General features: G+C 32.2%; 1 protein-coding gene across 4 annotated transcripts; it reads right to left on the reverse strand.

The window, feature by feature from the left end:
• Positions 1-16,703: 16,703 nt before the first annotated feature.
• LOC122601852 (filament-like plant protein 4) lies at positions 16,704-22,964 on the reverse strand. 4 transcript variants are annotated; one of them, XM_043774604.1, is made up of 7 exons: positions 22,707-22,964; positions 21,718-21,805; positions 20,758-20,884; positions 20,332-20,665; positions 18,121-20,257; positions 17,985-18,030; positions 16,704-17,443 (listed from the first exon to the last, which is right to left on the reverse strand). In XM_043774604.1, exons 3-7 carry the CDS (start codon positions 20,869-20,871, stop codon positions 17,030-17,032), a joined length of 3,045 nt encoding a protein of 1,014 aa, XP_043630539.1. In that variant the 5' UTR covers positions 20,872-20,884; positions 21,718-21,805; positions 22,707-22,964; the 3' UTR covers positions 16,704-17,029. The 4 variants fall into 4 exon arrangements, with proteins under 4 accessions (XP_043630539.1, XP_043630532.1, XP_043630545.1 ...); XM_043774597.1 differs by having other exon boundaries at positions 20,758-20,887; XM_043774610.1 differs by lacking the exon at positions 21,718-21,805.
• Between the last annotated feature and the right edge of the window lie 3,150 nt (positions 22,965-26,114).

Consider the following 26,114-nt stretch of genomic DNA (forward strand, 5'->3'; position numbering starts at 1 on the left):
ATACTTTAGATAATGTGTGTTTACGTCTCTATTGGTATACCAAAATCAAGCAAATATCTAATTCGTGATTTTGAATATAAACATGTTACAAATGTAAATATAAATGTTTAACTAAAAGGTTGCATGTAATATATAACCGCGTCCACACTTGCCAAGAATGAGAAAAATAAACAATTACTCATCATTGTCATTTTATGATATGCATTTTTTAGAATTCATCTTTCATGATTCATGATACCATTTGATATTATTTTATTTTATTTTATAACTTATGGCCTTTTTTTTTTAGTCGTATAAACCTAGATAAAAAAAACACAATAAACAAAATAACTTAAAAAAAATACAATATATAAAATATGTTTCAAACCTTGTCACCTGACATATATTTAAGACCCAAACCTTTACCCATGAATTAAGTAACTTATGCTTGACATCTTCAAGCATGATTATGGATTTGCCTATCTTCCTGAAAATTTAAAAGAGTCCAAATATATAATAAATGTTAAATAAGCATTATAATTTAATTCGTTAATCAATTAATAATACAAAGTAAAATAATAATGCATGAAAGAAAATACAGGGCAACAATTGATGAGAAAAAAGTGGAAAACATATATTTCATACTTTTGTAGATTAATTAACAGGATAAAAGTCATATGAATAATTAAAAAAAAAGTAAAAAAGCAAATCATATAAACCGTTATTGTCCAAGGCAAAGTGGAGCCAATGATCAATCTCCAGAATATCAACCGTATTAATGATTCCGCAAGTAATGAAGTGCTAATCGTATCTACTTGTTTCGAGAAGATAGTAGCCTTAGGTTTCTTATTGTGAGCAACTACTTCAAGGATTAATTATATATATATCTTCATAGTTCAGACATATACTTCTTAACAGGAAAATTAATTCATAAGCATGAGTAAAAAACGACAATAAATGACTAATCATATAATGATTGAGCAATGGTATTATTCGGCTAAATCAATATCAATATGTATTATATATAGCGGCAATGTCGAGTATAAACCATGTACGTCCCATTTGAGATATCAACATATTTACCTAAAATACAAAGCTTTTTTCTTATTATTATACGAATAATAAGGATAAAAAAAAATATGGAGATTTTTTGTGATGTATATATAGAAATAAATTTAATATTGTTAAAAAAATTTATGAAGATGCCACATAGGATAAATCTTACGTGACAATTTTTTAAAATAGTTTTGAGTTTAAAGATTGTCTTAAAAGTCTAGGATTTTTACTGTTTTAATAATTATCTAGATATCAAAGTGTATCAATCTTAAATGTAGAAATAAATCATAGATATCTTAATCAGAGAGATATTTGACCTTCCAACTATATTGCGACTCGAATATATACGAGCCATTGATACTTCTCTTTAGCTATCAATGAATAGGACAGTCGACTAAACTTTGCATTCGACTATATTATCATTGCTACTCAGATACGAGCCAATTGATATTTCTTGATATATAGCTATCAATGAGTAGGACAATATATATCGACTACTAATTAACTTTGCATTCAGACTAGCTATTAGCGTATTGCTACTGATCAGATACGAGCCACTAATTCTCTATAGCCATCAATGAATAGGACAATCGACAAATTAAACTTAATTATTTGCATTCTTCGAATATATACCCGACTTGATCTTGACCCATGGATGGAATTTACTTAAGACCAAGGGAGGTTGTAGCCCCTCCAAAATTTAGTTTATTATGCTTAAATTAATTTATGAATTTACAATTTATATTATAAAATGTAATGTAAACTTAGCTTTAACCCTTCCAAATAGTTTTTTTTATATTTTAGCCCCTTCATATAATAGTTCAAGTTCCGTCATTGTCTTGACCCTTCAACTTTTGGCTTGAAAAGTGTAGCCATGTACTTGCAGGGGTCTCAAATATTTTTACTATATGTCTAAACCTGTCTCTATATAAATGGTCATGACCTCATGTGTTACTAACATATATTTGGAGTAGTTTTCAATTATATCACTACAATATGTATGTTATATGTCCGTCCTTAAAAAAAGGCTAACACATACATCTTTCATCTTTGTGTTTGAGAGGCCCCGGGGACCGGAGAATCAAGTTTAATGACTTTCTCAATATTTAGTTCCAAGGTTGTTCAAAAGCAAAAGCAATGTTGCGCGAAACCATAAATAAAAAAATGTTTCTTAAAAAATATAATAAGAAGCTAGGAATACAATATGATATACTAAATTTTACGTTATTCGGATTTGGATTAAGGGAATGGAACTATTTGGTGTTTGTAAGTGGTTAATCAAACACTAAAATTCACAAATATAGGTAGTTTGAAGCACGATAAACTCAACATGTCCTGTTTTAAAAAATACTTAATCTATTAATTCAATTAAAAATATTTGTGATTTGATTTAATAAACCAAAAACAACTTTACTTAATCCATACACTATATATCATTTAATCATTACAATAAATATGTTATTGTTCACAATTATCTTTATAACATGTCAAGAAATTTGTTATTTTTCACATTCTAAAATATGTAAAAATAATTCATAAAGTGTGAAAAAATTAACAGGTTATAATTTTTTCACACTTATACATATGAGAAAAATTATTCACACTTTAATAATGTAAAAATATATTAATTGTTCATACTTATAAATATGGAAGTCAAATTGTAACATCAAACTTCTTCATGAGGAGAAACGTGAAAATTAAGTGTTACAATTTAGCTTCCACATTTTTAAGTGTGAACATTTTGTTTAGTTTATAAGTGTGAAAGTATTATGAATTTTAAAAAATCTTCACATTTCTATATGTGAACTTTTTCTACATATGTCTGCACATTTTTGATGTCAGTAGTATAGTTGGTTGTATTTTTTTGGGGAAAAAAAAGATAAAAAATGATGGAGACAAAAATCTCTAAAGTTATGTTGTGGTAATGACAATGATAATGATGTTGGTGATGGCGGAGTTGATGTTCTTGTTTCTAGATTGAGTAGAAAAGGGAGATTCAAAGTTCGTTCTCTTCCTCTTTACATCTTTGTGATGGGTAAATCTTCATAAAAAAGGCGGACAACTTTTGTGTAGTTTATGGTGGTTGGTGGTCGTTTGCTAGAAAGAAAGAAGGGAAATGAATGAGGTGATTAGATAGGGGAAAACAATTGATGGTAGTGTTGATGGCAGCGACGGTGATGATTTTCGGGAACGATGAAGGCAGTCGGGATGGACAGTGATGGTTTGGTCGGCCGACGGTGAGGGATTGATAGTGGTGTTGATGTGTGTGTATGTGTGAGGACGAGAGGCATGATTGTGTTTTTGATGTATTAGGAGTATTATGAGAATAATTAAAATATATTTAAATTATATAAAATCAGAGGCTGTTTTCTGGTTTTACAAAAATATTGCTATAAATAGACATAGAAAATGATTAATGTGCGTATATATAAGCCTAAAGGTATGCCTAATAAGGAGAGACTGACACAACTTGAATGTATTATACATATTTTTAGGCACATTTATCGTTATCAATAAACATATGAAAAAGAAATCCTTTCAAACATTTTATAAAGTTTTTTAAAAGTTAATGTCTATATTAAAGACTATGATACAGTCAAATGTTAAAGTTGTCAAATAAAATGCATAGTCACATAATAAAAAGTCTTAAAAGGATTTAGTGGTTAAAGTGTAAATGATTAAAATATTATCAACTTAAATAAAGAGAAAAATAAAAAACTTACGATATGGTCCATAACCAAACTTCCCTAATTAACTGATGAAAAAGTTAAGAAGTTCAATAAAACAAAACGATCTATCACATCCCATAAAGGGCACAGAAAGAGAATTTAGAGGTTTTATTGATAACCACATATATAGCCAAAGATTTTTGCGAGAAAAACAATATGCTACATATCAATATATCATAGAGTGGCCCAGAATTATTGTTATGGCAGGCGGCAAATTATTTGTCATGTAGCAACATCATGTGTTACTACACACCCTATCGACTTTAATGTTTAAGCGCTAAAAAGTCGACGTATTTTTAGGAATATATTGTCCCGATATTATAGTTGCATCAGGTAGTTTTAAATTTATGGAATAACCGTAAAAAAGTAAAAAGTACTTTTGGACCAATTCACGATAATAGCAGTTATCTTTAAAAGTTTACTTTTTAGCAATAAACTTTCATTTATTCCCGAAAATGTTAACATTTGACACGTGTACATGATGACGTGGACAATTTTTAATTACGTGGCATTTTTCAATGACATGACATTATTTTTTATTTATGTATTATGTAATTTTTATCAGCCGTGTCATTTCTCCCAAGAAATGACATGGCTCCGTTTCACTTTTGGTTCTGACAAGGTATTTCTTCTTGTTATTGTCTTTTGAAACTAATTTCAGCTTTATTTTATTGATTTTCGTTTAGTCTCTTCTTATTTCAAGCATTGAAAAGCTGAAAAACTGTGTATGAAGATCTTAAAGGAGACATAGGTCTAGCTCTTCTTCATCTATCTCGAGATTAAAAATCTCTAAAATTAGATGTCAAAATATCGTTGTTTTAGCCGAAGTAGGGAGATCTAGAGGATGTTCAAGGTGAGACGAGAGTTTCATAGGTCGGATCTGGACCGTTTAAGAATACTTCATCGACAGATGACATAGATCCAAAAAGCGGAGGTCTAGAGGCTGGCTCAAACTCGAACAAACCGCCAACGGTTTCTAAATTAGTTGAAGAAATCGAGAATAAACCACCTCCACCTCCAACACCGCCACCGTCGGTGTTGGAGTAATCCGACAATAAATGAGAGTTTATTGCTAGAAAGTAAAATTTTTCAAGGTCACTGTTATTTTCGTAAATTGGTCGAAAGGTTCTTATGATTTTCTGTTGTTATAAAGTATGTCGCGTCTTTAAAAAATGCCATGTAATCGAAAAATGTCCATGTCATCATGTACGCGTGTCAAATGTTACTATTTTCGGGAATAAATAAAAGTTCATTTCAAAAAAGTAAACTTTTAAAGCTTATTGCTATTTTCATAAATTGGTCCAAAAGTGTTTTCTATTTTTTGCAGTTAACTAAGATACTAAAATTTTGACAAACTAATTACGCAATATTTATTTAACTATATTCTAACGACTTATCATTTCTAACGTTTTTTATTTTTTCAACAACGAGTTACTAGTTACAATTCGATAATACCCCAGTGATATCTAATTGGACAGTATGCGGAGCTTGAACCACGCATGCCTAAAAAGAAACCCAAAATTATCGAAATCCCTGATGAGCGAGATTCGTTAACTTAAATTCCTAACAAGTTTTAACTTTATTTATTATAAGGTTGACTTCTCTATTACACTCATTCTCACGGGCAGTGGACCCGTTCGTTTATAGTATAGCAAATAGGTAAGACCAGGATCGTTCTCAAGGACTATGGCAATTCTAAGAATGCCAATGGGTTGGTGGCCTATTGGTAAGATATCTGACCTAGGGGAAAGCCACCAGGGTTCGAATCTCACTTCCTACATTTGTAGGAGTGGATTATTATAGGGGGTTTCGAGAGTCCTGGGTTTCATCCCAGACACACGTGGTTCGTGCATCGCATACTGCCCAATTAGATGTCACTGTGGTGTCTCGAATGCTAACTGATAATTACTAACTACTAACTCGTTGTTCAAAAAAAAATTCTATGAATGCAGCTAGGTATAATTCTAAGATTGTTAGGGGTTTGTCACTACTTAATTAACTAAAACTATTTTGTTTTCCCGGGAAAGGGTTCAGAAAGATATAATAATTAAAAACGATACATCTACTTGGAAACAGTTCACATGCCACATAGATCATCTACCATATTACTTATAACTGTTGAACGACTAATCATGACCAAGCTTCCTGTTAAATCCTCCGGTCTAAGTGGTCACGATTCCTGTCAAGTCACCTAACCCTTTAATTAAGCTTCCTGTTAAGTCCCCTAATTAAGATTATAAACTAAATCTGTTTTTATGACTTGACCTTTATAGTCTAATAGGATTCCGGTTAAATCACCCAAGCAGTTTGACTTCCTGTCAAGTCCCCAACCTACTTTAACTAGGTCAAACAACCATAAGCTAATAATATCACTACATAGACATGATCACCTTATCCGAGCAGATAAACCTAACAATCATTAATATAAATGAATCCATAATAATAATTGTCAAATAAAATAAGTCTTGCAAATAAGTATGCTAATAACAATAATAAAAGTAAAGGAAAGATCAAACTAATAATAGGGAAATCGAAGTCACGCAGTCCGTATCCTTCTTGGCCGCTCCTTCGAATCAACACTACGAACCCTAATCAATTTGACCTAGAAATTGTTGTTGTAGAGAATTGAGTCTTGATCTTCCGGATGATATGAAAGTGTTACGATAGTTTAGATCTAATGAAAGTGCTTCATGATTATGATGATGGTGTTATTAAGGATTGATGGTTGATTATATGTGTGATATGGAGGTGTGAGGAGGTTTAGATCTGGTGAAAATACCCTAGAAACAGCCCCCAAGTCGTCTGGAGGAAGGATGATACGGCCCTAGGGTTTTAGAGGGGTATTTATAGGTTTTCGGATAAACCCTAGCTGTTACGACCTTGGGGGTGGCGCTGGCAGAAGTCCCAGCGGCGCTGGCTGGATCCTTCGTCAGAAACAGAGTCCGTATGAAAAAGTTATGCCCAAAATACTAACACATGGTCGTATGTTTCATGTTACCCTCAAATTCTTCATGTTCCGCTTGCTAGTATTCGTCCAATAGTCTTGTGGCTTCGTGTTAAGCTAAGTAGAAACATTTGTCTTCACTTGCACGCCTTGTGAACCTATCATAACATGTCATCTCATTAAGTACCAAAAGTTCACAGTTCTTAACTCATTTAAGCATCAAAACAAGACCCAATGATATAGGAAATAATCACAAAATGAACGCTCATCAATCCCCCTCCCCCCCCCCCCTCGGGTAATAATCCACTGCTACAAGTGTAAGAAATGGGATTCGAACCCTGGTGGATCTATAATGTTTTTAAATTTCTAGATTATAAAACTTATGGGTGAGCAAAAGCCGAACCGGAAAACCAAAGACCGAAAAAAACCCGACAAAACCGAACCAAAAAAACCGAAAACCGAACCGATTAATCCTTTATATTATATCATATTATAATATATAATACTTATAATTTGTATATGTTAATATATTAAATTTTTTGTATTTTTAGTGTACAAAACTATATAAATTATATGTTTTAGATGAAAACATACAATAAAATCAATTCGTTTTATTAAAGTTATATCAATTTTGACACCTACAAAAATAATTAGTTAAAAAGAAACATCTCTATATTTTAGTTTCTACATCATAGTTTTTTTTTTGTTAACAATTGAAAATTAATTTTATAACATCATAAACAAAAAAGTAAAAAAAAAATTAAAAAAACACGAACAAAAACCGAAACCGATCCAAAACCAAACCGATAAACCGAATCCAATGGTTTTGGTTTTCTACAAACCGAATGGATTGATTTGGGTTTCGGTTTTAGCCAAAAACCGACCCAAACCGACCCATACTCACCCCTAATAAGACTACCATCATATGGTTTATATGAACTAAAAGGTAGAAGGCGGAATTGAGGTTTTTTTTTTACTTGGAATATCGTTGGAACAACTTTAGAATGTCGGCTACGTGAGTAAATGGCCGCTCAAGGTATTCGAATGTTTTTTTTCCTCTACGGTTCAGCAAGAAAGTTGACCACCACTTTTTCATCTATTCATGCATTCTCCTTAAGGGTGCACGGAGTGCCCCGGGGACCGGATCGGTACACGTCCGGTACCGTATTGAACACTAATCCGTCCTAACAGTACCGGTAGGGTGGGGAGAGAACTGGGGAGGGTGGTGCCGGTTTTGTTGCCGATGTTGTGACCGTTATATTTGACCGTTGCTTATGTTTTTCTTTTTTTTAAACTAGGCTGCCATTTTTTATATATAGATATACATATTTATATCTATATGTTGCAGGGAAAGAAGATAGAAGTAGGGGCCAAAGTCTTTTGGTTCAAACACTTTTGTTTTTTTTTTACAATTTTACAATTTATTCCCTGAAGTTTAAACTATTTATAATATTGGTTCAAAGTATGTATTTTGTTTTTTTTCTTTTTTGTTTTCAATACATTATATTATTATTATTATTTAAAATTAGTTATAAGTTATAATTTGAATAAAAATAAATGGAAAATAAATTAAATAGAAAAAGGTGGGGAGATGCTAGGACGCACTCTTTGCATTTAGGGAGCGGGCGGGAAAGAAGAGAAAAGGCGGGGAGGGATATTGAGGCACTCCCCCACCCTTATCAGATTGATCGGAGTGGGGGGGATAAAGCTCACATTGCTGCCCCTTTGTCGCATGCTACACCGCCCCGAGGGGCGGCAATGGTCCAAAAACTAGTCGGCCGATGAATATTGATCGCCCTTTAAAAAAAAGAGCCGTTGAAACAGCACATTGCCCCCCCCCCCCCCCCACACACACACACACAAATATCTGTATATATATATATATATATATACTCACACACATAGCTGAAACCGGCAAGTTTCAGGCAATTTCCGGCGAGTTCCAGTGAGTACCACGGCAAGTTTCTCCATTTTCTTGCTATCTATTTGTATGTGTATGTTTTTGTGTGGTTATTTGTGTATACATAAACATGATAGATCGAAAAGGGGATCTGAAATTGTGTTTTCTTTGAACAAAGGATCTGAAATTTTGTGTGTGTGTGTGTTTTTTTTTCATTTGGCAGAGAGAGAAAGATAGATGAATGGGGTGTGTTTTTTTTGGATAAGTGTGTATATATATATATATATATAAATTATATTAAAAAAAAAATTAAAGGAGGGTTTCCCCAAAGAGGAGCCTCACTCCAAGAAAAAGGAGGGGCTACTCTTTGGGGGAGCCTCTGCCACGTATCGGAAGTCTCCCCCATGTGGGAAGCCCCATTTGCCTCCCCGGTCCGAATAACCTGACTAGTAACTTTTTCAACATTTTTTGGGAGGCATTTAAAAACAGATCATATCCTTATCTTTGAGAGGCATCTTGGATGTCGAGATGATGCCATGTAACGGAAGATCCAATTACGGAATCATGATTTCGATTGACCCTCTCATGAAATGTCTCATACCCTTGAGTCGTAAAGAAGACTATTATTAGATGCATTTATATACGTATACAATTTACACACTATTATATTACTCCCTCCGTCCCAATTTAAATGTCCATTTTGACTTTTGAAGTCTTTCTTTTGTAACTTTGACCGTAAATTGTTTCGTGTGTGTTAAGCCATAATTGATGTAAAATATATGAATAGATTGAGCTTTGGATGTACTTTTCATTGATATAACTTTCATTAAGTATTATATTATACAAACAAAAATACTTAAAGTCAAAGTTAGAGAAGAAAGACTCAATAAGTCAAATGTGGACACTTAAATTGGGACAGAGGGAGTATATTATATTATATTATATTAGAGAAAAGTGAGTATAGGGTTGTAATGCCTCCAACTTGGGTGAAAAACCCCTCACATACCAATATTTTAATATTTTGAATAAATGTTTGGCCCTCCATGATTTTTATGGTTTAAAAAAAAGTATGTGAGAGGCTTTTCACCCAACTTAGATGTCTAACAGTCTCATATATTCCCTTCCCCGATTATATTATAGGTTTTAGGTAAAATAATACAAGTATTAAAGTAAAACAAATAAAACAATAGGTTTTTCTTTTACTGAAAATCACCATGCATCATGAAAATCATAGTGCATCAATTGTTTCGTGAATCTATTTTACTTTAATACTTGTTTTATAATACCTAACTCCATTATAATATAGTAGTCTTTATGCTTAAAGTATAAGGGTTTTGATCATTTAAAAACTAAAATTTTCATGAAAACTAGAAAACTGTCAAAACACACTGTGATCTGGATTTAACACAATGTATTTTTAATACGTTTATGATCTACACATAGAGATCAATAATCCATTTCATTTGATTTTCTTTACTCCAATATAAAACAAAATTTCTTTCCCCATTCTAACTTTTTATCTTTAAAATATCAAAATATCACTTTTTAAATTTTTTTTTTTAACTCATATATCTAAAATATCTTTAATAATATAAGTTTATATTATATATCTCTAAAGTCCTAAAATGACTATACTAACCCCTTATACATCAATTACCTTTATATCCATAATTATTTGTTGCCATAATAACTTATTGCCGCCGCCACTACACATTCTCGTGCAAACATCTAGCTATTATTATATAGTAGTAATAGTAATACTCATTCGTTACGAAGTAAACATGTACTAACTACAAATAAATGAAACTTTTAAATTCAAAATTCAAAGTATTTTATCAGAAACCTTAACCTCTAACTTCTCGTTCTCACATATCATACAAACCCAACAATTGGCAAAGCAAATGAAACGCTATCAACCGCATGTACGTACGTACTCACGCACACACAAAAAAATTGTATTGAAAATGGTTAATCTTGGTGAATGTGAGCACGATTCTATTCCCTCAAACTTTACCACCAATAAAAACTTTTCAGCTCAATTTTTCTCAATCTTCATCATCTTTCCCAAAACACTGACGCCAATTTCCCCAAACATCCCAATCTCCAACTCATCATCTCTTTTTTATACATCAAATCTAAAACTTTATTGAAAAAAACATATACATACATATATAAATATAATTAATAATAAACAAAATAAAAGTACATGGGCTGAAACATAAATAAAAATATAGTTACAATAAAAAAAAAGAAAAGGTGAACAACCAATCAGAAGTCTCATCTTTCTTGTCTCTCTCCTCTCTCCTCTTTCCCTTTGATCGGTAAACAACCCACTTTTGGCTTTCTCTCTCATCCGGTAAAGAGGAGGCGGCGGTGTTACCAAGGGGGCTCGTGCGGTAAAATGAGTTCTCCGTGTTCCACTTCCCCCCCCCCCCCCCCTCTAGTCAAGTACTAGAAGAAATTATTTATCTTAATCAACTGGTAAGTTAGAGGAAGAGGTCTAGGCGAATTCCATACTTTGACTAACCTAATTCAACAAAAGACACCTCAACGGGATAAAAAGATTGTTGGAAATGGAATCTTGTGGAACATGGAAAATTCGTGGTGAATGAACTAAGAAAGGTTATTGATGAGGTAATTCTTGTCAATCATAGCTCAAATTTTGACACAGGTTGGAATTACTTGGTGCCTAGAAAAGTAGGCATTCTAATTTAGAGAATTCAACAAAAGAAAATACCTGTGAGATCATGGCTTGACTATTTAGGTATTAACCTTCACTCTACACTTTGTTCTTGTTGTGATGATGTAATTGAAACAATCAACCATTGTTTTGTAACTTGTGAAAGAGTGGCTAGAGGGTGGACAAATATTTTTAAATGGTGGAGGATGCGTGATTTTAATATTTTTTCGGTAGAGGAACTACTCACAAGGGCAATAAGTTCTAATGAGAAACAAATAATGTTTTGGAAATCGGTAGTTTGTTCAATGCTATATACTATTTGGAGAGCTAGAAACAAGAAGGTATTTGAAGATAGCAAAGAGAAGTTGCATAAGGTTTGTGATGAAATCCAAGTTATTTCGCATTTTTGGATATCATATAGAATGAAAAACAACCTCTTAAATGGAATGAATGGTGCATTGCGTCTTGGAAGATGGAAGATTGATGTGGTAAAATCCATTGTAAGCATTAATTTTTGTTTTAGATTTTGGTAGAGTCTTTTATGTGTTAATTATAGTGTTGATTGTTGTTTTGTGTTTATTGGTATTCTTTGCTTATGGCCAATTGGTTGCTATTTGCAACTCTTTGGTTTGTAGAGCTTTACTTTGTAATTAAGTTTTAATTTTATATAATTATTGCCTTAAAAAAAAATTTGGTAAGTTGGTTTGGTACAAATGCGTTACCAACTTATGAAATTACAGATATTTGCTCCTTGGATTCTTGAATTATATTGTTAGGCTCTAATCTAAAAGTTGATAGAACATTTTATGATAAACATAGAATGTTTGTCTTTTCAAATTATATGATTTTTTTTCTTTTAATATGTACCAGATTAAGTGTATTTTAATCCAAACACATATACGAAGTCGGATACGCAGATTGTGTATGAATATAGATGATGATAAAAAAAAAAAAAAAAATGAGCGTGTTCAACGTAATATTAACATAATAACATCCACATTCATCAATTTAATTGTACCGTGGTTTATATCAACAAATGAGCAAATCACCTTTACAGATAGATATTATAATATGTTGAAAATGCACTTTAATTTATAAAGATTTTTAAAAAGAAAAAAAACTAATTATCGTCTCTAGCGGAATATATATAAAAAAAGGGGGGGGAATAATGTATCTCAAAAAAACGTGTGTCGCTATTTGCATTTTTATCCGTTCGATGGGATTCAATATCAATATTTTGCTGAATATATATAATAGAAGTGATAAGTGGGTGAAACCGTGAAACTTCAGAACTAGTCAAGGTGTCATGCACTTTAGACAAAAAGATATTATACAATATCATTCATTTGATAATTAAAAAGTTAATCCCTCTCTTTCGTCTGTTGGCATGGTCAACGATAGGATGGTCATGTCAAGTCGATCCATTTTACTCTCCGTTTTTTCCAAAAGTATTGAACTCTATTCTTAGGGATGGCCTGATGGCAAAATTTGGGGGTTTTCCCTTGGAATATTACTTGTAACAGTCCATAATCAATATCTTGTTGTTTAGGGTTTATGTAAGGCTTCACCGTTATACGGTGGGGTATCTCTGATATCACATACCGACTTAATATTCGGGGAAAAATTAATATAATATTACTACATTAATAAATAAAAAAATTAAGTCATTGCTCATAGATAAAAATTAATTTCTAACAACATCAACACTTTCCAATTTGGCAAAGGCAAGAAAAACCAAAGATAGTGGATTTTTCAAAACTTCAAAAAAGTATGGATAAATTCTACTTCATTATAGTATTGCACACATAAAAGAAGTATAGTATTGCACACAAAAAAATGTGAAAAACTTTTATAAATTGTTTACACTAACTAGATATATAATTACGTGACTCTTTGTAGCTTTATTCATAAACCTACGCATGACAAAAATATGATCTTGTGATGAAGCTGTGAGAATTAATTTAGCAATATCTACACATTTAAAACCGTGTGTATTTTGCGTGAATTAAAAGTTTTAATATGCATTGAAACGTAAAAATAAACGACGATGCATAAACCTTAGAGCCCCACTATACAGTGAACTTCAGTTGGGCCATTGTCTCTATGTATGATGGATACCTGCTCGATCTTTGATACATCCTTAACGACAAAGGGACCAAGACTTATGGCTACAAAATAGAATTGTATTTTGTCAGATTATAATATAGATCGATTTTCTTTAAAAAGAAATTGACAATGGACCCGTCTACCGAAAACAGCTTAGTATTTGCCAAGCAAATAATTCATACCGGCCCGAATCCTTTGACAAAACGGACCTTGCGTTTCAACTTTGAATTGATACGTACCCCATCTCTACCTAGCAGTTTATTAAGTAGATGATGATACGTTAGATAAGTTGTCATAAATGTTGTCTGTTATATAAAACTTGTCCCAACGGCCCGTCAGTTGAAATTGACTAGTTCCTCTTTGTTCGCTTACTTGTTAGCTAGCATTAGAAGACTGACGGGTGGAGCAAGACGTCAAATTACTATAGAAAGGAGAGCATTACAAGGCATGTGTCACTCTGTGCCACAAATAGTCTCTGGTACACTTCTTAGGACGTATTGGAGCACGAGCGATACTGAAAAAATGCCCAAGATTACGTCATGTAGGCTTTGTCGGGGTTTTGTCCTTTTCGTGATGCAGCCGGAGCCCTAGGTGACTTGTGCTCTTCATGCCCGGAGGTTCTTATGTGGGTGAGTGTTAGCGGTTAGCAAGGCTATCAAGACCAATGAAGGATGAATTAAAAGAACAAATATTTAATTACCAACATGTAATATTTGCCTCCATATGTAAGTAATTAGTAGACTCCTAAGTAAATGACACCATTGATTTTCTATACTTCTATAGTTTCATAATACTAGTAAAAAAAAAGGGAAGCTCTTATATATTCAGACAGTTTGTCTTCCAAGACCTCTTTTATATGGTGTCGCATACTGTCTTCAATATTTGATAATCCGATCTACCTATATATAATTATTCATACAACTATATACACATCGGTAAAAAGTAACATATGTTCACTTTCTATTAAAAAAAAAACGAGTTTTATACCATTATACTATACTTGTCCTCCTTGATTGTTATGTATTTTATCTTCTTTTTTTAACCAACGCTACCTTCATTTAAGTATATCTATATATGTACATGGAAAGAAATGCTAAGCCATCTCAAAAAATGCTAAACCTTAACTTAAGTATATCTATATATATGTGAAAGTGGATTACTAAACACTGATATAGTGATATCTAAAAAGGAGAATGTGGATTACTGGATTGAAACACTTGATATAGATTCCTAATGTATGCTATCAATTTGGGCTAGCCAGCCCACATATTGATTTCACTATAGTTTGGCAATTTTGTCCAGATCAAAAAGGATTAGTCTTTTACTACTTTAGTATTCTATTTCAGTTTTTTTCTTTTTTTTTTTTAACAACAATACTTATATTTTGTTGTGAAATATACCTATTTGGTATATTTTTTTTTAGTGAATTGTATTATATTTGACTAGTTTTATTAAAATATATATAACAAGTTTTGTAACATATTTATAAGAAAAATAATCTCTACTTTCTAATAAAGCAAATCCCCCCTCCTATTAAATATTTCTGTCTTTGAAATACCTTATTTGCCCATGGACTTTTTTTTTCTCTTTACGTAACTACCCAAAATCTTTAAAAAAGCAGAATGCCTTCTCCACTACTATCACCGCATTGCGCAGATACCATGCTCGTAAAATAAATATTAACCAAACCGGTAATACAGGTAATTAAAAGATTGGTAATAACAAGAGATTATTAAGCTAAAATTCAAGGAGGATATATCATTTTTTAGGAGGATATATCATTTCTCTATTTAGTTTCATATTTAATTGTTTTAAAGAAAAACAAAATCTACTTTTTAAATAAACGAGAACGGTACCCGCACGTTGCGGCGGCCGTCGAGTTAGTGGCGGTGAGATGGTGGAGTGATAGGTCATAGAGTGTGATTGGTCATAAGAGGTAATAGGTCATAATGTGTGATATTCAAATGTCTTAGCCGTCCGCCCTCGGATTTAAAAATTCATCGAAAGTATATCGAATATTATCTCTAATGAAAGAGCATGAAATTTTAAGAACACCCATATGATTTTTATAATTTATCGATGTACAGTTTTTGAGATAAAATATTTTAAATGAATTAGAGGAATAAATGATTTATGGAGAAGGGAGAAAAAAATGATTGGTTGAAATTTTAGGAGAGAGAAAGCGTAATATAGTTATTTTAGGTAAATATAGAATTGATAGGGGGATATTTTAAGAAAGTAAATGTTGAAACTTAAAATTTAGATAGGGGTAATTTGCTTTATAATATAGTATAGATATAGATAAACCAAACGAGTTTTATAACTAGTGTTTGTAAGAGCAAATATCATAATGCACTTAGCATGAATTTATACAATTTTTAAATAAACCAAACAAGTTTTCTAATTAATGTACGTTCATATATGGTCCATTGATACCTAAAGGCTAAAACTACGAGACTACGTACATAGTTTAGTACCTCAAACAAGTTAAAAAATCTTTCATGCCATGTCCTGTTATTTTATTCACATCATAGTTATTCCTTGGAAGTGTTTTATAACTTTTATATATCCATGTCTTTAACCACCAACTCACTCATGAGTGGTGTGAATATGGTCTCAAGGTTTCATTATGTTGGAGTAGTTCTAGTAAAGCCAAATGGTTGGTTCATCATCACTTGATGTGTAATAAATGTTGGATATAATATTACGAGTATTTTATTAGCTATTATACTATAGTGTAAGAAAAGAAGTTTGAGTCCATATGAAGGCACTGGTGGGTCAGAAATGATATTGAATGTTAGGAAGCAGGTCCAAGCTTGAAACTACCAAGAATGGCCTCATAAAAGCTGAATATTTGGTGAGATGCACTTGCCAATTTGCCATTGTCATCCAATCTTTTCTTTAGGTACTTTCATCATCTGACCAACACTTGCACTCAAAATAGCATAGTTTTTCTTTACCGACTACTTCAAAAACTAGTCATTTTTTGAACTTGTAATATACTACTCGTACTAATTTCCACATTTTTAAGCTAAACCAAACAAACATAGATAATCATGCAAAGTATCATCATCAATGGCATCTGCCAAGGTGACATCGGTTTAATCACATGGCAGACGATTTCAACTTATATGACCGCCACATTAGTAACAAAAAAGCTTGTTACCGGATAGAGGAACTAAATTGTAATTGAAAGTCTGATACGTATAATAAAGGCAATCTGAGAATCGAATACATATAATAGCAAAACAAGTAAATTAAATACATTTTCAAGCACTTCGTCCATCTGATATAAACACTATCGGAAAGTTGATAAAACTACATAACTAAATGAATAAATATAAATGGAATAATGCACTCTGTTTGGTTATAACTGAAACAACATTTACTAACACAAGTTGTTTCTTCAAGTAAAATGAGAAAGAAAAAAACATATTTCATGAAAAACTTATGTCATGTTCTTCAGTCAAACAAACCAAAAAATAGAAATACACTAACTTGACCATTTTATGTGGAGGGACATCAAGAACAACATCAAATACAGGCATGTAATACAAAAATTTACCTCACAGTTTCACGTAATGCCAGAAATTCCTTTTCCAAAGTAGTATCTACACGTAATCATGGGTCCAGGTTCACTTTGCTTTTGTAGAAAAGAATCGGCTGAAGCCACGAGTGTTCTTTTCAGGTGTCGGGTTAGAAGATGAAGAAGATGATCCTGATTTGGTGGGTCGGTGTTTTGAAGTTTTTGAACTGATTGGTGATCTCAAAAGATTGTTGGCTTCAGAATCTGAAGGACTATATTGATGGTTATCTAAATGAACAGGAGACTCGTTTCCTGGCTGCATGTTCATGCCACTGCTAGTAGTTATTTCCTCTTTCTCGTCTTCTTGTTCTACTTCTTCTTCAACAAAGCTTTGACCTTTTTGACTCAATGGAGACCCCATGAAGTCAGATTGAGGACGCATGCCATTTAACTGCTTTCCTAGGAGGAATATTGTTTCTTGACACTCAGCTAGCTTCTCTGCAGCAGCTGCCAATTCTTTCTCCTGAAAGTCAAGAGCATAATACTTATTAACTGCCATCAACAAATCCTATATTAAACTATTAGCTATAACCAGATTCTGTTTCAAGTGTTTAACTATTAGCTCTAAATGCCTTGAAAGGACTCCTCAACAATGAGGAAATGGAATCTAGTGAGCTCAAAACATTTCAACAACTATTTTAACAACAAACATATGCAAAGAGGGGATGGGAAGAAAAAATGAGAAATGTTCAACTTCATAAGATCAACATTTTTCATGCGAATGATAACGTTAATAATTTTAGCAAGAATCTGCCAAAAGGTAAAGTGGCAATAAAATTAGACATTCCAAAACGGAAATAGTCATCTCCTTTATCCCCTATGGGTGCATGTAATACATAAACCATTAATAAATGAAATACAAAAAGTGAACTCTGAGGCCAGTAAATCTGTACTAGACATGAAAACGAAATCTGATTCCCAGAAAAGAAAAGGAAATATAGCTTGGGTAACTTAAAACATGATTTGAAGTATCTAGCAATTTGTGCCGTTATAGTGAGACTCACCTGATTGCTTTTGATATCCATATCAGCAACAGGGGAAGCTTCGAGCCTGACATAATTAGCCAAAAGATAAATCAGATTTATAGTTCTACAGAATATATAAGCACCAGGTTTTATATTAAAATGTCAACTTGTTTACCTCTGCAATTGCTCTTGAAGATCTTTGCACTTTGCCTCAGTATCCTCGTGATTTTTCCTCTCTTCCGCAAGCTCGTTATCCAACATTTCTATCTTTGACTCCAGAAGGTTGACCCGAGATTGCAAGTCACCAGCACGAACTTCTAGCGAGTTATACGACTCAGCCATACACTTAAGCTGTGTCTCAGATAAGCCATTTAACTTCTGAGCAGCCGTCAACTGAGATTTAACTTCAGATAAATGAAGCTCAGTTTCAGTTAACTGTATTTTAGTGGCTTCAAGATTTTCATTACATCTAGCCAAATCCATAACCATATTCTCTTTTTCTAATTTTATCTGTTCAAACTCCTCCAACGAGCATTTCCATGACTTCACATTTAAATCAGATGTCGGTACAGAACTTCCATCATGAGGTATGTCGGGATCAGATGTGGTATCTGAAAATTGGGAACAACCATTTGAATAGTCAACCTTATTCTCAGGTAAAGCAACTTTGTCTATGCAATCTGGACTACTGGCTTCATTATCATTAGCTTCATCACCCACAAAACTGAACCTAAGTTCACTAGCTTTACTAACTACACCAGACACGCCAAGAACAAAATCATTGAGATTTATTTTGCTGGACTCGATCTCTTTAAAGGAAACAGAGAACTCCTCGACCTTCTGAAGGATTTCATTCTCTTCTAAAGATGTTCCCACCACAGACTTTGCCTCCTTTCCAAGAATTAACACGAAGTCATAAATACGAGAAATAGCAGCAGCCAGTTCTTGATCATGGTGATCAGATGTGGCATCAGATCCACATACACGTACAACTCGGCTTATTTCATGATAAAGTTTATCTGAATCTGTATCTTTAGGTAATGAATTCAGTAATTCGGTAATTTTAGAATTAAGGTTCTCACCCCCATTTGGTTTCTCCAAGGGATCTGCATCGAGCTTTTCTTTACCCTGTAACTCTGAGTCAGTGGCAACTTGTGACCCATTTGATGAATTAGCCAACTTCTCCATCTCCAGGAAATCATCCATTAGCTCCAAACGACTTGTACTATCAGACCTTTGAGGACTCTCAATTGTCTTGTCTTTTTTATTATGAGAGAGCTCAGAGATCATAGCTGTAGCCCAAGATCCAGCAACACTAACATCATCGTCATTTCCTTCTTCTGAAAATGAGGCCACACTTGGCGGATTACTTGCATTTTGACTAATAGCAGTCTTCACTTGAGAATTTGACTGCAGCTGACTTTCCAGATTCTGAAGTTTGCTAACTGTTTTAGCACAAATGTTTCTGGAAGCTTGTAGTTCCGTATTACGTTTAGCTAAAGCTTCTTTCAGCATCTTTGTTTCCTCTTCCGTTGCTAATAAACGCTCTGTCAGCAATTCATTTTCTTTTTGGTACTTCTGTATGCTGTCAAGAGAAAAGTCGGGCAACGACGAGAAATGTGGACTTTGTGGACTAGGAGGCTTTACTGGAGACCTTTTGAACCGAGTTTCACCATAGTCCCTGCCCAAACTGTCAACTTCCAGTTTCATTTGGGCAAGAGCTGCCGGCCCAGGTAACTTCTTTCTTACAAGCCCACGTAATCTTTGGCACTCGGCTTCCAACTTAGCTATTTTCTTCACGCCTTCCGCATGCTGCTTATTTGCAACTTCAGCAGATCGCAAGCTCATATTTTTTTCTTCATTACGAATCTCCAGCTCTTTAGCAACTAGATGTAACTCATATTTAAGAGAATTTATTTCCCTCTCACAGGAGTCGATGTTGCTTTTTAAAAGCTCGATCTCTGCTTCTGCTTGTGCCTTTTCTTCGCTCATTTTGATCAGCATATTTGAACGATCCTGTAAAGACCTAGAAACTGCAGCATTTTCAGCAGCGGATCGCATGAGTTCTTGATCTAAATTTGCTATCTTTGCATCAAATTCATGTTTCATCCTGTCAAACTGCTTTGTTTTTGCAAGAACAACATTGTGTACATTCTGCTCATGTTCTTCCTTCAAGTTTCTTATCTGACGCATGCACTCCTTCAGTGCCCCATCTAAATGTGATGCTCGATCTTCAGCGGTGAGTTTTAACAGAGTCACTGATTCTAAATGATTTTTTAAAGTTGCAGCCTCAGCTTCCGCCTTTTCCCAACCTGTGAACATAAATCACTAATTAGCAAACAGATTATACTTTATGATCGAGTGATGAGATTAAACGATCACACACCTGAAACAGCTTCCTCTGCTACTTTTGCGTGTTGTTTAACCATATTCTCCTTTGTGGTCATCTCCGAATGGGCTTCAGAAAGTTGCTCGTTCAAGTCCTTTACTTCATCTTCTAAAGTCTTAATCTGATCTTCATATACCAATTGTTGATCTTCATATCTTTTCACTTGTTCATCATATGACTTCACTTGGTCTTCAAATGACTTCACTTGATCATCATATGATTTCAACTGATCCTCATATGATTTCACTTGATCCTCCAATCCAGTTAAATGTGAATACTGATCCACGGAGATCTGAACGTAATTAGGCTTTTTGTAGCTATCTTGTTTCACCTGAATATATAATACTCACATATATAAAACAAGTAAACATATTTCAATATTCACAAGTACTAACAGAAAGAGTCAAAGACCAGGGAACAAACCTTGTCCCCCTGAGAACCAGCTGAAGCATGGACACTAACGGATTCTATCAAAGTTTTGTCAGCACCAGACTTATCCGATGATTTCTTCTTCCATGGCCAACTCCGACGATCCATTGGCTACAATTATCTACTATAAAAATGCAGAAAATAAAAATATAAATAATCAATAATGTATTAAATGATTGATGAACACAAATTGATATCGAGTTAATTTGCTTATAAATAATTCAACCATAAGTTGCTGAAACTAAGACTTATACAGCAGATGTGTTTTCAATAATGTTTAAGTTAGTCATCAAGCACGCTACATCAGCTCATATAACACATCAGGGAACAAAAATTTCAAAACTTAAATAACACACTTATAGACCTGTATAGGCATTTATTAGGTTTAATAAAAGCATTCACTTTCATAAACTAGAGATAGTTACTTTACCAAAAGTGACCCATGTTTTCTTTACCTTCAATCAATACATACATGATACATGATACATTTGATACAACAATTCAAGCATTGCCATAAACAGATTACTACTTGAACAAAAACACGAAACATCTAATCATGAACTTGGTTATCAGTCAGACGAAAACACATCAACCGAGAATTATCTCAGAGCAGTCGGATACTTGCTCTTAAGTTATCAAATCACACCCTTCAAATCAAAATGACAAAACACAATATGAAAACATATTTTTAAAGGCAAATATATATACATATAGATAATATATGAAAATTAGCAGGATGCTAGAAATTACATCGACACTAGGACCGATACTAAACTTACAATACCGACAACGAACACAAAAACTTACGACGAGGCTAGGACCAAACAGGAACACAAAATGTTGACACGTGTCACTGGCTAAGTGGCTAGCTATTAACTCATTTCCACAATGAAAATAAAATTATGTTAAACAACAAAGATTAGTAAAATAAACTTATATGATAAAAAAACAAACCTGAGAGAAAAAAACAAAATGATTTCTGACCCTGTTACAAGAACCAGGAAGATGATATTTTAGCCTTGACTGCAAACTGGGGACCTTTCTGTTTATTATACAGGGCAGCATTCAGAAATCAGAAACCTTAGTACTAACTAAACACCTTTTTTATATATAAAAATTATTAATTGTTTACAGATATAAAATTAAAGACCTTCTTTTTTGTGAGCTAAGGGTTGGGAAAAAAATAAAGAAGATTAAGACTTAACACCAACAACTTAAGAAAACAATGTCTTAAAAATTGACATTCAATAAAATTTGACAAAGGCCTGAAATGAAAAGTGACAAGTGGAAAATTAGGCAAAATCTAAAATCAAAGGCATCCCATTTTAATCCAACAAGAATAGCATGCATCACCAAATCTAGAGTAAATTTATCCACACATATACATATAGCCTACACATATATATCTATACATATACATATATATTTGCTTTATATATTTATATATATAAAATTTAATATTATATATATATAATGTAAAGAGTGCCAAAAAACATAAACACCGACATCATTTAGACAAAAATATAATAAAAGGCAAACCATACTAATTAATTAAATATTCCAAATTGTATGGTATCCAGTTCATAAACATAATAATCAATCAAAAGGAATAATTTTTCAGCTTTTTCTTCTATAAAAAAAAAACAATGTAATATTAAAACATTTACAAAACTACCAAATTCATTTCAGTACAATTAAACCCAAAAATTAAAACAAAATAATAATGAGAAAAAAAAATACTTTTTTAATTTAAAAAAAAAAAAACTAAATAATTATAAAGCTAATGAATCTGGAACTGGGTTAGATCAAACATTATTGTAAACAGTGTAAATTTGAAAACCCAATAATAAAAATTGTAACTTGACAAGTAATTAAAGATCACAAATATCAATAAATGAATATATAATTAAATAATTAACTAACTAATTGATTAATTAACTTACCAGTACCAATGTAGTAGTAGTAGTAGTTAGATACAGAAAATGAAATCTATAGATATAGAAACAGATAAGCTGGGATTGATGAATATTGTCCCTTGTAGCAGTTAGAGATCCAGATTTCTGGCAATTGAGATTGTATAGATATATAAAGATATATGTATATATAAATAAAGTTATAAAGATATGTAAAGATATACAGAAGTTGAGATGGATAGAAGTTGTAATCTTTGTGTTGGGTGTCACTTGAAAACTCAGGGGTTTGAGTTTGAGTTTGGGAAGGTATTTTAAATATAAGAATATATAAGAATATGAATGTGTAATGTAGTGTATAAATGTATTTGTATAAATGGAAATTTTTCACTTTTACTCCCTTACCTTTTACTTTTTAGTGTTTTTGTTGAAGTTTCATTAATGGTCCTTATTGTTTTGATTTTGGTACATTGTTTTGCTAGAATAAATTACAAAACCGTATCCTTCTAAATTTGTTTTACGTTATTTTAGAACTGAACATGATTTTTTTCACTTAAGTATGATTTTGATATGAAAAAAAAAAAAAAAAAAATCTACCACCATGTCTCCTTTTTATATTTTTACCAATTTTCCTTGATCCTTTTTTAAATTGCAAGGATTAATATCTATAACAAAACCCCTCTTACAAAAACTAAATACCACCACTCCCCAAAATATAGAAAAACTCATTTCCCACTCCCCCAAATATAGAAAAACTCATTTCTTTTTTACTTTTCAACCATCTGATGCTTATATAAAACTTTGATAACTTAGGCGATCTATGATGATGTGCCAATTAAATTTGTCAACAACAATCGTATTAGACTTTATAAGTTTCACTGTATAACTGTGCAATCAATGTGCGACATTTTCAATTATGCACTTGTTTTATCTATCAATTTATTCCTTTTTTGATCCCCGGTCAAGCAATTCATTATACAATTAAAGTGTAAAAAAACAAATTTTTATAGATTTGCGTAAATGGTGGTAAATACTGAATGAATAATAGATGTATAGTTATTTTTGTTATGAATGATAATATTTATAGTTATAATGAGAAGGATAAATATTGTAAAAAATTAAAAGATGAATGGAGACATGAGAGTGTATACTAGTCTTTTATATATATATATATATATATATATAGGGTAATGTTCCATTAAAAATCATTTAATTGAAAAAACCATGATTGAAATAACATTCTGTATTAAAAGATTTTTGAAAATATAATATCCAAAAAGGGCATATATGTCATTCTAGTTTCAGGAGTGATGGTTTATATAAAAACATTACTAATTAAAGGATGAATAATGAAAAAAATTATGATGAAAGATGGTTATTGATAAAATAAAATAAAAAACGATTTTAGTAAAGTACTTGTAGAACGTAATTATATAAGCATTTAAGTTGTTCTATTATGAATTTGTGTAACAAGGTCATCCAAACATGTTTTAAAATAAAATTGAAAAACCGAAAAATAAAACTGAACCACACAGCGAAAAAACCAAAATCGAAACCTAAAAAGGCCGAAACCCAAAAAAAGAGTGTATAATGGTTAAGTTATGATTTTCAACTTTCATTATCCACGATTAATTAAACCGAACCAAATTTTGATATATCACGTGTAATCATATATGTGTATAGAAACATACATGTATCACATGAATATATCATTTACATATTAATCATATATGCGTGTACACACATGCATACATGATACATGTATTACATGATTATTACATGTTGCTTAAAAATGTAACAAGTTTGCTCACTTTCTTTCGTCATACGGAGTATATGATTTGCTTTATATAATTCTAAGTTGTTTTATTATATTTATAACATCCTTTTAAGAAAATTTGTTAACTATGTTTATATCATTTTTTGAATGGTATGGATCATTTGCTCGCAACAGGGGATATAGCTTACGTTGTCTTAACCGGACCCGCGCTAGAGAGCCCTTACCCACAATACCTAGTAAGAGGATAAACTCTCAATTAAACCGTCCGAAAACACGACATTTAATTCGGATAAAACCCTGCCCCTTCTACAGGACTCAAATCTGCTTCACTGGAAGACTTTTTTGTGAAAATCCTTTGTCCTTCCTATGTCTCGAACTCAAAACCTCCAACATGTAAAGCTGGTGCTCAACCACTAAGCTATAATGAAAAATACAACTTTGTTTATGTTTATATTAAAAATATTAGTAATACATTAAAATTTGCATATTAGTCATATTATATAAATGAAATTTTAAGTAATAAATCATGATACTTGTAGATAAAAAAATTGCATTGTATAAATATAACATTAACAAAAATATTTCAAAAATAGATATGAGTGCATATTTATTTATAAGCAAAATATTAATGTAATTAACAATGATTATTAAACATAAAAAATCTTAGTTAGTTACCAATGTAAATTGAGTATCATAATTAAAAAGTTGAATTATAAACATGACTTTAATAAACTGGAAGGGTACCCGCGCGATGTAACGATGACAAATGTGGTGTCGCGTGGAGGTAGCGGCGGTGGTGGAGGTGACAGTGGTGGTTGCGATGTAATGGCGACGACGGTGGCAGTAACGAATGTTGACGTGTGGCAGTAGTGGTGGTGGCAGTGACAAATAGTGTAAGTTATTAATCAATGTAATGTGGTTTTGATAAATTGTGACATATTGAAACTTAGGCTGTGTTTGATAACACATAATGATTTAGCACTGAATGATTCTAAAGGCTGAATGGTTCAAAGCTTCTGAATGAATTTGGTTACGAATGAAAAAAGTGTGTTTGATATCGGTTCTGAATGAATAATCTGAATGATAGAAAATGACCATTTTAACCTTTGGTATCATTTGTTCAAAATGAAACCAAAAATCGAAAATACACATTTGAAACAAAACACATTATTGTGTATTCTCAACAAATATATTCCTAAACAAATATATTATCAATAAATAGAGCTATGAACATATAAATTCATTAACAAATTTATTCCTAAACAAGTAATGGAAAACCAAACACTCCGTATGTATTGAAACTGTCCAACACTCGGTAGAAGAATGGTTTTCTTTCTTGCCACTACTATCTAAACAACATGTATATTACAATACAACAAACAAGAAGCCAAAAAACCCAAAATATTTTAATAAACAAATTGTAACACAATAGCCTACTAATTTATTAAAAAAATATATCACAAATATCAGCAATTACTCAAAAAAATAAAAAAACGATAAAAATTAAAATGTAGCTTAGCAATAGTAGGAGTTTTGATTCTGATAAAAGCACTAATTCGGAAACAAAATACCTCAAACTCAAAAGCAACAATAGATCTACATGTTTTTATCTATTTGAAAAAGTACATAGGGAAAAAAAATGAAAGAAAGTAGTAGAGGAAAAA

This window comes from Erigeron canadensis, chromosome 1 (assembly GCF_010389155.1).
Source record: "Erigeron canadensis isolate Cc75 chromosome 1, C_canadensis_v1, whole genome shotgun sequence".
Classification (NCBI taxonomy): domain Eukaryota; kingdom Viridiplantae; phylum Streptophyta; class Magnoliopsida; order Asterales; family Asteraceae; genus Erigeron; species Erigeron canadensis.

What these genes read in the sequence shown, in the direction of transcription:
- LOC122601852 (XM_043774610.1), bottom strand. Translation starts at nt 20,871, where the DNA reads ATGGATCGTCGGAGTTGGCCATGGAAGAAGAAATCATCGGATAAGTCT. An exon ending in CTGGTTCTCAGGGGGACAAG is followed by an intron (nt 20,666 to 20,757) that starts GTTTGTTCCCTG and finishes TTATATATTCAG; the next exon opens with GTGAAACAAGATAGCTACAA. An exon ending in CTTCAAGAGCAATTGCAGAG is followed by an intron (nt 18,031 to 18,120) that starts GTAAACAAGTTG and finishes TAATTATGTCAG; the next exon opens with GCTCGAAGCTTCCCCTGTTG.